The sequence below is a fragment of the Schistocerca americana genome, chromosome 5, assembly GCF_021461395.2.
Source record: "Schistocerca americana isolate TAMUIC-IGC-003095 chromosome 5, iqSchAmer2.1, whole genome shotgun sequence".
NCBI classification, from domain to species: Eukaryota; Metazoa; Arthropoda; class Insecta; order Orthoptera; family Acrididae; genus Schistocerca; species Schistocerca americana.
Window position 1 is genome coordinate 550,674,200 of NC_060123.1, and position 17,643 is coordinate 550,691,842.

The window sequence follows — 17,643 nt, forward strand, 5'->3', positions numbered from 1 at the left end:
TGTCACAACACGATAAAACTGAACAATAAGATTGTTTGCATTTGCTTCTGGCACCCAGGAGTTCATGCTAAACCTGCAAGTGGTAACAAAGAATAGTTAACATTGCAATTTTTTTAAATTAAAGTTTATTTTACCAATTCATTTTTAATAATTATTTAATTAAAAAACCACAAAGGTTTATTACCAATGAACATAAATACTGCAATATACATAAAAACCTATGTGATAGAATTTTTTAAATATTTTTCCTGGTTTTGAGAGGTCAAAATCTATAAGAATATGTTAAAAAATCCTATGTAGTTTTTTAGTTGCAGACCTGTGTTAACCTTTCAGTTGGTTAACAACCTTGTGGCTTTGTCTAATGTTTCTGGTGGAGGATTTCGAAGAGTGCCCACTGGTCACTGGTTGTACATGGCTGGAGCTCTGGCTCAAAGTTTACACTCACCTCTGAGGTTTCTGCAAACACGGTGGGTTGTTGACAGGACAGGGACAATAATTTATTGGCATATTATCACTAAAACTCGGGTAGTGCAGCTTATAGAGCCCAGGCCGCACATTTTCTGTCACTGAAAGTAAGCTGTCTAATGGACCATGCTAGTGAACAATGTTCATTCAAACACTTCTTAAATTAATTCAAATCATTTAATAAAATTAGAGACGTGAACTTCGAAAGTAACATCTATAACACATGTGTTACTAGGCAACTCATTCGCATGGTATTGGACTTTTGGTGATTAAAAATGTAGGAACTAGCTGCTGTCATAGATACATCTTTTTACGTGTTAACTACAGGGTGCCCAGCAAAGGAGTCCCATATTTAAAAATTACATATCTCGAAATCTAAGATTGATAAACAAGTGCAACAAATGGTATGTTTATTGTGAAAGCTGTAAGAATTTTATACAGAAGTTTCAAAATAGTTTGAAAAGCTGCTAAAGACAGTGCTGTAATTGCAATGCATAGCGCCTGTAAATGATGCGTCGCTACACAAGAGCATCAGTTCCACCACAAAATGTGAAAGGAGATTAACATACTGAAGGAAGAGTTTAAAATTATGCATTCCATTGAACAACATGTTTTACTCGAATACCACAGCTTAAAAACAGTCCTACAATAACAAAACAAAGTTTTCAACCACAGTTTAACATTCCATAAACCATTTGCAAGCTCTTTACCAAATTCTGGTGGATAGCAGCAGGGCTGATGATGTACATAGAGGGGAATGCTGGCACCAGGCAAGCTGTAGTTACTCCTAAAAATGTCGCTATGTTTTCTGGAATTATTCAGCAAAATCCAAGGAAATCTGTCTAAAGAGCTGCAGCAGAGATTGGTTTGAAGTGTTCCCGCAGGCAGATAATACTGAGACAGAGCATACACATTTCCATTCTAAATGCAAAGCCACCAAGCCATACCTGTATGAGGTGTGTGACAAATAGTTGACTTTGCTAACCAGATTATCAAAATGATTGATATTGAAGGATTTCTTGTTGCCTGCATCTGGTTCACAGATGAAGCACACTGCCGCTGGAATGGAGACACGAACACACAAAACTTACAACTAAATCCCCATTTGTGGGAAGTGAAACTACTGTATTCTCCCAAAGTTACTTTTTGTGCTGTGGTATGTAGCAGAGGCACTTTTGGCTCTCTTCTCGCACAAGAAACAATCAATAGTGAACATTATGTTGCAACATTTTGTCACCACACAACCAGTGATGGAGGATCGAGCAGGCACCGAGTAGTTAATACAAGATGGGGCCAGATCATATTGCACTGAACAAGTGTTTCACTTTCTTGGTGAATACTTTGGGAACAGTCATTGCATTGGGTTATTGCAAATTTACTGGGTCAGGGATGGATTGATCTTTGTATTCGCCCCATCTGAGGCCTTGTGACTACTTTTTGGGGGGCACATTGAAAGTCAGTGTCTATTGGAACCATCCCACCATGCTGGGACAAGCTCGGATTGGTGGTCCCTGTGGCATTTGAATCCACTTCCACTGGGACACTACCTGATGTGATGGTAAATTTCATTCTTCATTTGTGCCACCTCCTTACAGTGAGTGGTGCACAATTAGAAAGACTGTGATGTGACTGCAAAGAATGGTTGCAGAGCTGACTATGTAAGCGCCATCTGTTAGCAGCTTCCCAAACAATTTCGAAGCTTCTGTATAAAATTCTTACAGTTTTCACCATAAGCATACAATTTGTTGCACTTGTCTATCAATCGTAGTTTTCAAGATATTTAATTTTAAAATTGGGGCTCCTTCACTGGAAATCCTGTTTGAGAAGGCTTTGTGCACCATGGGAGCCACTTTTGTTGAATGGTCGCCAAAAAAGCAAATGGAAAAACTACTGTGTTCTGTTTGGACTATATCGAAAGACGTACAACCAGCTGTAAGAATTTTATACAAAAGTTATACAGAACCTCCAAAATACTTTGAATAGCTGCTAACATATGGCACTGTTGGGTCTGGGTCGCTTACTACATGCTAGGAATGGAGCGGTAATTAAAGCAGCAGGTGTAAGTCACTGGCACCGCACAATAATGTGAAAGGTATATGGTCTGCTGGTGAAGCTATGACCATTGATTTTGGGGGAGCAAATGCAATTCTTCTTGAATGTTATCTTGAGAAGGGCAAAACAATAGCTGGAGAATACTTTACCAGTCTTTTGAACAAAATGGATGAAAAAATATGCAAGGAAAGGTGTGGATTGAAAAAGGATGAGGACAAAAAATCATCACTTATCGGGCCAATGTGCCTCCCCAAAAATGTTGCTTTGGCAGTGAGAAAACAGGGATTAGGAGAATGGCTTGTTACAATATCCACCAGGTTCACCAGACTCGATATCCATTACAGTTCATTTATTCCTAGAGCCTAGAAATGTGTGACTACAAAGTGTTTTGAGAATGATGAAGAGGTTGCAAACACTTTAGATGGTTACATAAATTAAATAAACTTTTTATTGACATTTTTATTCAACTTACTGATGCGTATCTATTGTCTCCGTCAAAGTGCTCCTCTCTGCTGTTCAGTCACTTTTTGGTTTGCCCATCAGTGGCTGAGGGAGGACAGTAATGTGACTGCTGAACAGGCACGCACATTGTCACTATGAAGAAACCATGAGCTGTCTTACAACAACTGTGGTCTCTCTTTACAAATTTTTTCATGTGCCTGTTTGAAAAAGGACCATTTGAGATTACATTCCCTTCTGCAAGTTCTCTGACTGTCAAATGATGGTTGGAAGTCACCAGACTGCTGATATTTTGAAAGCAAGTGCCATCAATTGAAGCCAAACACTTTGCTGGTGCAGAATAAGCTTCAGCTGATTAACAAATACTTTTTAATTCTGATAACCATTTATAACATTGTGTGTGACCTAGAGCAACATCTTTGAATAAGTTTTCTTCAGAAGGTCAAAGGTTTCCCACTTTCACATTACATTTTATATCACATGACAGCTCTTGTGAATTAGACCTTGCAAAAACCTTGACACTATACCATCTTCACCTAAAATAATAATATCTCCAAAATTAAATATGATGACAACAATATGATGGGTCAGGAAATTGCAACAGATAAAGTATTGCCAACAACACCTACCTAAAAGCTTAATTCCTGCATAAAAAAGATGATTTGGTTACTTTTCCAACAGAGCCCGCACATCACAATTTTGAGCTGAATTAACTGAGTGGAAGAAACAAGGGGCAAATTGTACTGACATAAAAGAGGACTATGTAAAAAAACAAATTAATTTTTTACCTACAATCATAATCTTTCACTGAGAGGCTAAGAAGTTTACTCCTTGCCCTTGTAGCAGTTTTTCAACATTTGTCTCTGAAAACAGTGCAGGAGACATATTTCCTGTGTTTAAAACAATGAGAGGGATTATCCTGGATGTTACTGGTAACAGACAATTACACTTAATGGTTGTATGACAAATGAGCATTAAATGGCATTTGTTTTTATTTATATACAGTTCACATGCCCACAAATAATTTAAACAGTTTCATTCAGGGTTCTTTAAGATATTATTCTAGCATAATACTGACAGTCATATCACATTTACACAGATTTAAACAGAACTATGAAACAATCTAACAAACAGTGCTGAATACTGCATCACCATCCGCCACTGAATTGTCTCCTCATATATAATGACAAAAAATATAGTTCTGTGAGGAGAGACATGTTCTTTTTTTATTTTATACCTTGCACTGAAAAAATTCTTCCCTGTTAACTATAAGCCATACAATGCTTTCATTTTCTCATCATTCTCCTTGTCCGCTGCATCATCATCATACACCCAGAAGGAAGAGTTAAATCGGCTAGTTTTCTTCTTGGCTTCAGGTACCTTCTCATGGTCAAAAATGCACTGAAACAAATAATGAAGTGATATCCATATCCATAAGTAATCCAATGAAGTTATTACAGTAAGTATCAAAATTAAATTTGACTATGGTGCTTAGAGACTACTGCATAATAGGTGTAAAACAAAGCTTAGGGTTAGAGAGATGCTGAAGGAAATGAGTTTGGCTGTCAAGAAGGGAATGTGTGATGCCTTCGACTGCTGTTGCAGAATATTATTGAAGGACCTCTCAGAAAACCCAAAGAAATACTGGTCATATGTAAAGGCAGTTAGCACTACCAAAGTTAGTGTCCAGACACTCAGGCATGAGACAGGGACTGAAATTGAGTGTAGAAAAGTGAAAGCATAAATGTTGAATTAAGTCTTTAGTCTGCCAGCTTTGTTTGTTACATACATATCTGATCACCAAGATATTCATGGCAAATTAAAGATGGGTTCTACCTGAAATGAATCAAATAAAGTCTTTGGTGGCTTCTTATTTAGTGACCAATACAGGAATTGTTCAGTGCTCCTACTGATTCCCAATTTAATTCTCGCACCACTGGAAAGATGAGTGATACATATTTTAGTGTCAGATAATTGAATTATGCTCCAGGTTCCGATGGAATCCCTATCAGATTCTATAGTGAATTTGCAGCTGAGTAAGCCCCTCTTTCAGCTGTAATCTACCGTACATTCCTCTGAGATGTGGCAGTGACATGTAATTTGCCTATGCATGCCCATTTACAAACACAAAAATTACATGACCCCTTGAGTTGGAGGAAAGTATAAATTATTGTATACCTTGGAATTAGTGGCTCCCATGAAGGCTCCTTGAATTCTGGTGCGAACCACATCTCTCATTGATTCTGGATATGAGACCTATGCATTCCAACTCAATTGGAGGAAAAAGTTTTTGATATTGCTAAGCAACAGTCATACAATTTTTTAATTTCATTTTATTTATTTTTTTAGGGAACACACCACCATTTGATTGCTTTATTGTTTATTTAAGTACAACCTAGGTTTAGGCCTCTTATGCCATTTTCAAGTATTTGATTTTATGTCTTTAACATATACTGCAGGACACTTAACATGTTGTCAAGCTCAAACTTGGCCATAAATTAAGAAAAAACATTAGCTCCCCACAAAATGCCAGATTTAAAATCACCATCTTGTAACTGATCATTAAATAATCGTGGGAGCAAGTCACATTGTGAAAACAGGCTTATGCTGCCAAATAAAAGATGAGCATGAGGACATGTGTTCATCTTTTATTAACCAACAAAGCCTGCTTTTCCTAAATATGATGTGCTCCTATGATTATTTAATGGTCTGTTACAAGATGGTGATATTACATTTGGCATTTTGTGGGGAGCAAATATTTTTCTTAATCTACGGCCAACTTTGAACTTGACAACATATTAAGTGTTCTGGAATATATGTTAAATACATAAAATCAAACACTTGAAAATGGCATAAAAGACTGAAACCTTGGTTGTACTTAAACAAACAATAAAACAGTCAAATGGTGGTGTGTTCAACAGGAGGCTACAGGGCCTCAACAATATAGTCTGTTTTTACCAGACACATTAGGTACTAATTTGCTGGCCAACTCCTCTCTTCCCTGGCTTATCATTTTTTTCAAAGTATGCTAAGGTTCCACATGTTACCTATTGGGATGTTACTCTGTTTAGTAATCTAGCTAATGAGAAAAAGAAATTTATCATAAGTGATGGAGTAAATTGCTGCGAGTGCTAGTGTGTGTGTGTGTGTGTGTGTGTAATTAAAGTGCAGCTCTCACAGAAGTCCAGTCTGGGGCATATTAATCATATGGCAGCGAAACTTGGTGGATACACTAATGTGGAACTGATTTCTGGCCACAAGGTGCAAATCTGGCACTGTATAGCATCTCGTAAACATCCTTGGTGCCCATAATGAACAAATTGTGTAAGCAGCAGTTAATAATAAATCAACATTATGGCTGCCTCACTTGTTTGACGTTTTCTGCTCATGTCCCAAAACACTAGTTTATTGGAGAATTACTTCGTTTTATGGGGTTGAATTGATACAGAATGTGTTGTCACAAGTCCCAGCATAAATTAGAAAGGAGCAAAATGCATTAAATTAAGAACTGGCCAAGATGAAAAGTTGTAACCTGGAAGGTGTAATACTTGTTGAAACGGAGGTGGAATCAAAAGTTTGATGCTCCAATGAGTAGTTTTATGTTCATAATAATTATCTAAAATATTGATAAATAATGGTGATGGTTTCAGTGTTTTCATGGGAATGCAAGTGATAAGAAAGACTTAAGAAGGATGAGGGAAAGAAGTCTGTTTATATGTTGAACATTATTATAGTTATACAAACAGCCAAGCAGTGGCATTACCACCCTAGCAAGGCTACTTCCGGTTTTTGTTGCCTTTATTCGCAGTTGCATACGAGACAAAGCTGGCTTTGAATCATATGCACAGTAGGCAAGTGGGGGGAGAGAGAGGAGGTGGTGGGGTGGTGGTGACCAGCAGTAGCAGTCAGATACCGTCTCCCCCTCCCCCTCCCCCCTCCAACGGCCCACTGCCCTCCACAACTGTCTCTAATCCATTGACCACCATCACCTACAATACAACAAGACTTAAGAGTCTGCTTTGAGTGCGAGAGAAGGGTAAAACTACTATTGCCTGTGGAGAAAAGAAAATAAAGCAGTAGTGAGAAAATTTTGCTTGTGTTTCCAATTTGTGGATTCCATTTGTTTTATGTATTAACAGCAAAAGTTTTACATTTATCTGGTATGATGAAAAGGTCCTGGATAATTCTGGTTAATGATAAGGAATTTCTCAAGCAAGCAGTACAACAATTTGTCTAGCCATCATCATCATCTTTAACAGTTCCCATTCCCAGGCTGGGTCTGTTTGGGATGTAAATCTCACCATCTAGTCCTGTTTTCCCACAATCTTTCTGTGTTCACTCTGGATCAGTCCTTGCCTATGTTTTCAACACTCTCCTCCTTCAGCCAAATATCCCTTGGTCTTCCTCTTGTTCATTTCCTTTGCATCACCATTTCATGTATCCTCTTATTTTCCGTTCTCTTTCAGTGTCCATGCCATATTGGCTTCAATATTTCTATCCTGCTCTGCAAGGATTCTTTCACTATTTCCCTTACCCTTTCATTCTTCATCCTATCTCTCCTTATTATTCCTATCCTAGTTCTGGCGAATTTCATTTCATGTGCCTGTTACTATGGTTACATCTCTTTGCTTCATTACCTATGCTTTAGATGCTTAGGTCAATACTGAGATGCAGTAACTTCTATATATTACTTCTTTGCATTTTTAAGGGATGTCTTTGTTCCAAACCAGGCTCCTAACACATCACATAAATGTGTCAGCCTGTCTGATATGTTCACTGATCTATTTCTCATTTTTTACATTTTCATCTGTCACACTTCCCAAGTACTTGACACTTTACACTTTCTTCAATTGTTCATCTGCAATCCTTATTCCGCTAGTTGGTCTATCTTTCTTTCTAGCTGTAACCAAGATCTCACATTTGTTTACATTACAGATCAATCCATAGTGTCTTGCAGTTTCTTCCCTAGCCAAGCATTCAGCTGTTCCTGAATCTCCTCCTCCCTGTTTCCCTGAGCATCAAGTCATCTGTGAACATCACTGCTGTCATACTGTCTTCTCCAGTTTTTCCTGCCACCTTAGTCATTATCTCATGCAAGAGCACAATGAAGAGGAAAGGTGACAGTGCACTGCCCTGTTTCATGCCACTTGTTTGCTGGAACCAATCCATCCTTTCACTTTCCACTTTCACACAACCCTGACTTCCACACTACGTCCCCTCCACTGTGCTTGTTGTTGTTTTTTTTCCACTCCCTTCTTTTCTAGTGCTCTGCAGACCTGTCTTCTACAGACACTACTATCAGATGCCTTTTCTGTATCAAGAAAGGACGCCACGAGATCTTCCTCTGATTAATAGAGATGCTCCTGGAGCTATTTCACTGCAAATATGAGGTCAAGAGTTGACCTCCCAGGTCTGAAGCCATGCTGTTCCTCTCCCACTTTGTTCTCGACTCTTGTCTGGATTCTGCTCTCCAGGATCTTCTCATAAACCTTGGCACAGTGCGGTACCAGTGTGACACCCCAGTAGTTTCTACTCCCTTTCTTGGATATAGGGACAATTAGTGCCCTGTTCCAATCTTCTGGAGTCTTCTCATTCCACACTACCCTCATCATGCGACGCAGCCACTGTTTCCCAACCTCCCCTGCTGCCTTCACAATTTTGACACTTCCTTCATCCAAATGTAGCGCCCTTCCTCCTTTCATCTTGTCCAGTGCCATTTTGATTTCTTTCATTGTCAGGGTCCCCCCTCCCCTCCCCGAGTTTACTTCTACCACCTTTAGCTTTAGATTATTGTTATCATCTCCAAGTCCATTTGGATTTTGCAAGTGCTCAAAGGACTCCTTCCACACTCTTTAGTGTCTCTTTGTTATGAACCTCTCTACATATTTCTAAAAAGCATCCGACTGAGTACCACACCTATGCTTATTACCAAATATGCAACTGTGTAGGATATTTGTGACTGGTTTGAACATTTTTTGATAGGGAGTATACAGTGTATTATCTTGGGTGGAGAGTTATCAACAGTTGTAGAAGTAACTGCCCCAGGGAAGTGTGCTGGGATCCTCGCTGTTCAGGTTGTATACGAACAGCCTTAATAGTAACCTATGACTCTTGCAGGTGATGCAGTTATCTACAATAAAGTACAGTTTCAGAGAAGCTGCACAAATATTTAGCTGGATCAGATTTCAGAGTGGTGCAGATACTGACAAACAGCTTTAAATTTTTTTAAATATAAAATTTTGCATTTTGCAAAATGAAACAATGTAGTACCTTATGACTACATTATCAATGGTCACAGTTGTCATCAGTCAGTTCAAACAAATACCTGGCTCACTTTTTAGGGATATGAAATGGAACAATCACATATTTGGTAAAGCAGGTGGCAGACCTCAGTTTATTTGTTAGAATACTAGGGAAATGCTATCAGTCTACAAAAGAGATGCTTATAAATCACCCATGCAGCCCATCCTGGAATCCTGATCAATTGTGTGGGACCCATAATAAATACGACTAACTACGGAGATATCGAATGTATACAGAGAAGGACATCACAAATGGTCACAGATATCTTTAACCCATGGGAGATTGTCACAGAAATTCCAAAGAAACTGAACTGATAGACACTTGATAATAGATGCAAACTATCTTGTGAAATCCTTTTCATAAAGTCTGAGAACCAACTCTAAATGATGACTACAAATATGCTACAGCATGCCTATGTATTGCTCCCATAGGAATTGTGAGGATAAGATCTGATTAATTATAGCATGCATAGAGGCATTTAAACAGTCATTCTCCCTGTGCTCCATATGTGAATGTAACAGGAAGAAGTCCTAATAAATGGTGCAGTGGAAAATACCCTGTTTCTTGCATTTCACAATGATTTGCAGAGTACAGATGCTGATGTAGAATGGAATGAGATTTGCCACTTTTTTGCAAACTTATACTTTTTCTGCATCAGTCACCTTTATATTACAATATGCATGTAGTAATTAACAACTTATAGCGTGTGTTTAAAACTCATTTCATCAGACTGGAGGGAAGCAAGCTTTGTAGTAAGTGCAATAAAATTTGGCTGACGTCTTCCTGTATGAGTCACACTCTAGTGAAAATTTTTGCCCATGAAAACTTGAAATAAAACTGAAGGCAATAAAAGGCATAATACACAATGTAGTGGGAGAGAAATATGCTAGTGGGACTGAAACATCACTGTTGTGGAAAAACTGACAGTGAGATCCAAATAATGGCCACTTGTAGGTTGTGGTTGCAACTAGGATATACCTAACTTATTGTACACTTAAATGTTTATTGTTTCAAATTAAATACTCTGCAATTGGATGAATAAAAGATTAACCCACCAAGTGGCAGCAGGAGAAAACACATATGAAGATACTGAAACTTGCAAGCTCTTGTGGCAGAAGGGTTGAAGGGGAAGGAAGAGGGGTGTAGGAAAAGAACTGCTGAAGTTTAGGAAATAGGGAAGTTCAAAAAACTCACTCAGAACCCCATATTACCCTGTCTTCCACATTTAAGCTCTCATGTTTTCATATCTTGTCCGGTGCAGTCCCCAGCAGTCAGTCTTTCCTTCTCATTCCGTCCGGTATGTCTTTCCCAATCTGGTGTTCTGGGTGACTTTTCCAAACTCTCCCCATTCCCTAAACCTCACCAGTCCTTTCCTTTCACCCCTCTTCCTTCCCCTTCCATTCTTGTGTGAGAAGAAGGAGCCACTGGCTCTAAAAGCATGCAAATTTTAATACCCTAATAAGTGTTTCCTCCTGTCTCTGCTTGGTGAGTAGATTTTCTTATCTGTTCAGTTGCATTATATTTTCAAAAATTGATTATTTTCATTAATAAAAACTAATAATCTGGAAGTATAAGAAATATCTATAGACTATGCTTCCTTATGTGGAATTCCAAATGGAGTTTTATATTCTGGGGCAAAATTTGATAACGGAATACCAGCCACCCTCAGATAGGAAGCTGTGAGGATGATTTGTGAATTGTGCTGTAACAGATCAGTCAGTAAGAACATTACCCACACAAGGCAAGGTCCTGGGTTGAGTTCTGGTTCAGCACACAGTTTTAATCTACCAGGATGCTTCAAAACTACACATAGGCTACTGCAAAGTGGAAAGTTCATTCTGAATGGGAAAGGGAATTGAAAGTTCCCAAGTACACTAGACTCTCACTAATCCGGCCATTCCATGCACATATGGGTGCCAAATTAGCAGAAGAGCCGGATTGTTGAGAGATCTGTAATTTAGTTTAAACACAAAAAGACTATACTTTATTAAATCCAAAGAAAATTCATATTTGTAGAAACTGAAAGTATATACATACATGCTTGTATATGTACAGTACTATAACTGTCACAAACTTTTAGTTGTCACAATGATAATAAGGAACAGTGGAATGCTTTATCGTGCAATTGCTTTACAAGCATCGACATCAATGGTTGTTGCATAACCAGGAATATTTGTGCCGCTGCAGCGCTATCTTTGTGAGAAATGTTCATGTTCTCTCCTCCTATGTCCTCTTCTTCATCAATTTCTTCATAAGTTTTCTGCACTGTTTCGATTATTTCTTCATCTGTTAAAGTTTGATTTATCTCTCTGTTTTCCTCATTCAGCCACTAGCAACACATTCTCCTTATTAAAAACAGCTAGAACCAGTTCTTCATTCTCACTATTTCACATAATCGTGCAGTTTCCCAACTCACTCCCCATTTGGGTTGCGTACTGTCAAATACACTACTGGCCATTAAAATTGCTACACCATGAAGATGACGTGCTACAGACGCGAAATTTAACCAACAGGAAGAAGATGCTGTAATATGCAAATATGCTTTTCAGAGCATTCACATCAGCCTGGCACCGGTGGCGACACCTACAATATGTTGACATGAGGAAAGTTACCAACAGGTTTCTCATACACAAACAGCAGCTGACCGGCGTTGCCTGGTGAAACGTTGTTGTGATGCCTCGTGTAAGGAGGAGAAATGTGTACCATCACGTTTCCGACTTTAATAAAGGTCGGATTGTAGCCTATCGTGATTGCGGTTTATCGTTTCACGGCATAGCTGCTCGCATTGGTCGAGATCCAATGACTGTTAGCAGAATATGGAATTGGTGGGTTCAGGAGGGTAATACGGAACGCCGTGCTGGATCCCAATGGCCTCGTATCACTAGCAGTTGAGATGACAGGCATCTTATCTGCACCTGTAACAGATCGTGCAGCCACGTCTCGATCACTGAGTCAACAGATGGGGACGTTTGCAAGACAACAACCATCTGCACGGACAGTTCGACAACATTTGCAGCAGCATGAACTATCAGCTCGGAGACCATGGCTGCAGTTACCCTTGACGTTGCATCACAGACAGGAGCGCCTGCAATGGTGTACTCAACGACGAACCTGGGTGCACGAATGGCAAAACATCATTTTTTTCAGACGGATCCAGGTTCTGTTTACAGCATCATGAAGATCGCATCCGTGTTTGGCGACATCGCAGTGAACGCACATTGGAAGTGTGCATTTGTCATTGCCATACTGGCATATCACCCGGCATGATGGTATGGGGCGCCATTGGTTACATGTCTAGGTCACCTCTTGTTCGCATCGACGGCACTCTAAACAGTGGACATTACATTTCATATGTGTTATGACCCGTGGCTCTACCCTTCATTCGATCCCTGCGAAACCCTGCATTTCAGCAGGATAATGCACGACCGCATGTTGCAGGTTCTGTACGGGCCTTTCTGGATACAGAAAATGCTCGACTGCTGCACCAATTGAAAACGTCTGGTCAATGGTGGCCGAGCAGCCGGTTCATCACAATACGCCAGTCACTACTTTTGATGAACTGTGGTATCGTGTTGAAGCTGCATGGCCAGCTGTACCTGTACACGCCATTCAAGCTCTGTTTGACTCAATGCTCAGGCGTATCAAGGCCGTTATTACAGCCAGAGGTGGTTGTTCTGGGTACTGATTTCTCAGGATCTATGCACCCAAATTGCATGAAAAAGTAATCACATGTCAGTTCTAGTATAATATATTTGTCCATTGAGTACCCGTTTATCATCTGCATTTCTTCTTGGTGTAGCAGTTTTAATGGCCAGCAGTGTAATTTCTTTCTCTTTGATGTCACAAATACTTGCTCATCCACCACCTCTGTACTCAGCAGCAACGGTTTCCTGTGAAGAACCTTGTTTCCGCTTATCTAAAATTTTGAGTTTTTGCTTAAGACCTACCGTAAAGTGTTTCCTTTTTTGAACCATAATACTAAACTGCAAAGGAAGGCCACATATTCAAATATATTTAGCTTTGTTTAACACTTTTGCACATGATAATTCACTGTTGTGGGTGTCATTTCTGCTTAAGGGCCTGGAGTCTGTATATGGGCCAGATTACTGAGAGGCCAGACTGCTGAGGACTGGATTAGCGAGAGTTCAGCATATTCCAGACTAAAGTAAAACATTATTAATTACTCCTTTTATAATTAGTGTAAATATTTTGACTCTGGGATCATAAATTACATTCAAAGCTAATGTTCACATTGAGCAGGTTTTAATTTTACCAGTATATAGGCACAGCCTGACAATGTTACCTGGATTAGACACGTTACATAAATACTCAGTATGAGGTATTAGATAAAAGCAGCCACAGAAAAAGCTTAAGACAAAGGGCAAAAACCATTAAGTAGCTGCTTTTCATGTATTCTTAAACTAATTTAGAAATAATTTTCATAATAATCAATGTAAATAGATTAGCACTACTCATAACTAGATGTTAATATAATAAACAGCGGTAGCACACAGTGGCTGCTTCAGTCAATTAATGTGTAGTTGGACTCTTTCCACACCCTTTATGGTGGGATTTATGGAACATGTGTGAGTGAGAAATTTTTTTGGAAATTTGTGGTAAGGTCTTATGGGACCAAACTGCTGAGGTCATCGTTCCCTAAGCTTACACACTACTTGTTCCTAACTTACGCTAAGGACAACACACACACACCCATGCCTGAGGTAGGACTTGAACCTCCGATGGGGGGAGCCCCACGGACTGTGACAAGTTGCCTCAGACCGAGCGGCCACTCCCGCGTGGACATGAGTGAGAGCTAGTAAGAGGAACTAGCCTCGAATTTGTTTTTATCAGGTTAGGAAAACCACATACAACATTCTGGATTGAATGCAAGTTCACTTCTATTGATTTGACCACTTAGCGCAGCTGAGTACAAGCTTGGACTGGACACCAAGGAAAAAGAAACCTGGAATGAGATTTGAATGCTGTTCCTTTCAACTGTGAATCCAGAGTATTAACCTCGGTGCCACTGCGGTCACTCAGAGTAATCAAGGACCAAACTCTACCAAACAATACAAAGATTAGATGATTGCATAGCAGGTTTACAGTAAATACTTTAAATATTCATCTCACAAAGGCTATCACTATGCAATTTAAAACATATAAAACAAGCTGCTGGAACCACAATTAGATATTGTGTGTAAATATCCTTGGGACAGAGCCAGGCAGCAAGCCTAAATGGTTTCACCACACAGATAAAGTAATGAAATAGTACAGTTCAACAAGTTTTGCGCTTAACATTGTGTCTCACTGCACTGACTTCATGATTAGGATACTTTTTTTACTCCCTTTCATCTTAAGGGGTTGTATTCTGGGGAAATGTAGATTAAGTCAATAAAGTATTTATTCTGCTGTAGTTTTCAGTAAGAATATTGTGTAAAAATCTGTTGAAGATATTGAAATTCTTACATGTACTTCAAGTGAATTCAAGTTATAAATGCCGGATTTTGGATTTATCCCATAATGTAAGAGTGTTCTGAAATGTGTTGTCATATGTATCCAAATAGAAAGAAAATAGGATACTGACAATATTCTTTTGTGTCTATATTGCTTTTTTTATAATGTAGATTGTGGAAATAGAGTAGCCCAAGACATAATTTTAGTCAAAAAATGACAATCTGATTATTATTTGAAGAAGCCAGTTGATGTGAATATGAAATCTTAGAGGTCTAGGTTAAGTTGAAAAGTTGTAGTTTGGTTGAGAGTTTGCAAAGTGGCACAAATGGCTTCAGTTAATTTCATTTTCTCTGTACATTTACTGCTCAGCTGTATTAATTGCTATTACAAAAAGAAAAAAAATGTTTGAGCTGAACTGTAATTTACATAACCCCAGCACAATACTCTAAAATAAAACCCATGAAAGTTTTGCCCACTTGTTTAAGGTTCGGAGTGGAATTCTATATTGTGGTGTAAGATCTCTAAAAATGCTCTAATAAGAATAAAGTAAGAAATTTAGAATTCCTATAAATGGAAAGAAAATTGAGAATATGCCACTAATTCTAAAAATTATCTGATTATTTATATTCACGGATTGAAGATCCCTATTCACAGTATGACAAGTAGCAATGCTAATTTAAGGTGGTCTTTACTGTTATGGTACAGATAATACTTGTTCTATGATAAATATCCAAGCTGTCATATAGCTACTAAGGAGATAAACAGTAGATGTTTAATATAACTGAGAAAGCAGTCAGATTTTTTTCAGTGTACTGACTTGCCTTTTATTTTACTATGTTGAATTCTGACTGAGGAGGTATAAACAACTTATAATGATTAAGCACAGCAAATTTTTTATGCAGTTTCTAACAGCTGTTTCAGTTTTTTTACATATATTCCAACTGGTTCCACTTACCTGAATGTTCTTCTTGAAGGAATTTACAGAATACAATGAATGGATGAGTACCCATGCATAAAACTGTAAGCTTGGGTGGATATTCTTTAATAGCATGGTAAGATTCTAACATCAAATGTACATTAGCTTGCAGCAAAAAATACAGATAACCACTTTCCTCATGCTATAATTGCTAAAGAAGTGGGTAAAACACTTTAACCATTACTGTCTGCTGCAGACTTCAGAGTGAGATGACAAAATTTAGGAATTTAAATGTAACTCCTGCCAGTGCATCATTCATTATGAATTCACATAAGGATCAATGTATTCTTGATACATGCTTACATGTTATTGTTTCAGTAAACACACTAATTGGTGAGAAAATGCTGAGCTCTGCCTTTAAATCATGTGTTATCATTGTGGCTGCTGCACTACCAATAAAATCATGTGTGAATGTAATGGTAAGCTGCAATTTATATTGTGTAGTCTTAGGCATGTGAGACTGCTGCATTTCCATTTAAAATATTACGCATGAATATAACGGTAAGCTCCATATTTCATACTGTTTTGTCCTCGTCATGTCCTTCAGATCTGTAAATGATATTAAGTACTGTACTCGGTTTTGCTGCAACTAAATTCTCTTGGTAGCCTCCTGTCTCTTAAACAAAGATTCCAGTTGCTAGTCAGTTAAATACAGGAGAGTTAATGATGGGAGAGGAATAAATATTGTTTCAATATTAATTAAAACTTCGAGAATATAATAGTACCAATGTCGCCTTTGAACCACTGGGAATGAGTGGACTAGGAAATCCCGTGCATACTGAGTTTATAAAGATTGTCAATGCTCTGAGCAGGCGCTATCTGACATTGGTGAACCATACGCAAATGGTGTCTGTTACAGTGAAGGAACATGATTATTGTAAAGATACATACGTGTCTACAAGCTTTTCCACAACATCTTCCTTTCAGAAAGTGGCGCAAACGTGTCTTGATTCGGTCTCCAGTTGCTGGATCATCGTATGTGAAGTGACCACGCCGGACGGCTTCTGCGTGTGCTTCGTGAATAATTCTTTCCTCTGCAGTCAGCTGAGCGTACTGAACCTTCGACTCCATCTCTTTCTCCATCTCCCAAAACTTCTGACGCTTTTCCAGTTCTATGGGATCTTTTAGCTCGATCATTTGTCGCGAGTATTTAGTAGGTTCTTGAGCAGACGGTGCGCTAAACTTCGCAGTTTTAAAAACGATTGGACTCTGAAAGTCTAATAATTTTACTGATGAATGTATGCATTTTTCACAAAACTTTCGAGGTACGAACATTCTGAACACTGACCTTTAACAGATAAGAGAATTCATGGCTTCAAGTGTAAGGTTTCATTTTTATGCCACGAGTTGTTATGTAACTCAAAATGCAAATATAGTTTCGGCTAATGTGAATGCTTCGGACATAATGTTGCGAATAATATGACATACATTTTCAGTGCCGCTGTGGTATTCTGTATCCACACAATTCTCCACTTAAGGTAAAACTTTCGTTGAAACGCTATTAAATTTACATGGCGAAAGAAGCACTCGCTGCAATTATGTTACGAGTAGCCATTTAACGACAGTACGCTGTGTTGCTATTTGCCGGCAACACGAGACGCCAGTGATATTTTGAGGAAATATTGCTTGTCTTTCCATAATGAAAAGGCAACAGAAATGATTAAAAAATGTTAATAAATCGTCAACAAAGGAAAGAGAATTTTACATCGGCGCATTTGAACGTTGATTTCTGCCCAACAAGTTGGAGTTCCAGGTACCATGGCCGATATCACAACTTTTCTGGTAACTGCTGCGCTCTATGTATGGCTTGGCAAATCAAAATTTCACCGTTCCGTTCTACTGTGTATTCACCTTGCTTCGTAGTTCCTTTTTGAATTCACACAGTCGACGATTTTCTAGCTTTAGATCTAGTTGTGAATCCAACTGGATTTTTT

At 38.6% G+C, this 17,643-nt stretch overlaps 1 protein-coding gene across 1 annotated transcript; it reads right to left on the reverse strand.

The window, feature by feature from the left end:
- Positions 1 to 3,932: 3,932 nt before the first annotated feature.
- LOC124616072 lies at positions 3,933 to 17,284 on the reverse strand. The gene is made up of 2 exons (XM_047144308.1): positions 16,601 to 17,284; positions 3,933 to 4,377 (listed from the first exon to the last, which is right to left on the reverse strand). The coding sequence occupies exons 1-2, from the start codon at positions 16,982 to 16,984 to the stop codon at positions 4,243 to 4,245; spliced, it is 519 nt and encodes a 172-aa protein (XP_047000264.1). The 5' UTR covers positions 16,985 to 17,284; the 3' UTR covers positions 3,933 to 4,242.
- Positions 17,285 to 17,643: the final 359 nt, after the last annotated feature.

Coding starts and splice junctions, on each gene's coding strand:
- LOC124616072 (XM_047144308.1), bottom strand. CDS start 16,984: ATGTTCGTACCTCGAAAGTTTTGTGAAAAATGCATACATTCATCAGTA. Junction 4,378..16,600: donor GTGGAAAAGCTTGTAGACAC/GTATGTATCTTT, acceptor TATTTGTTTCAG/TGCATTTTTGACCATGAGAA.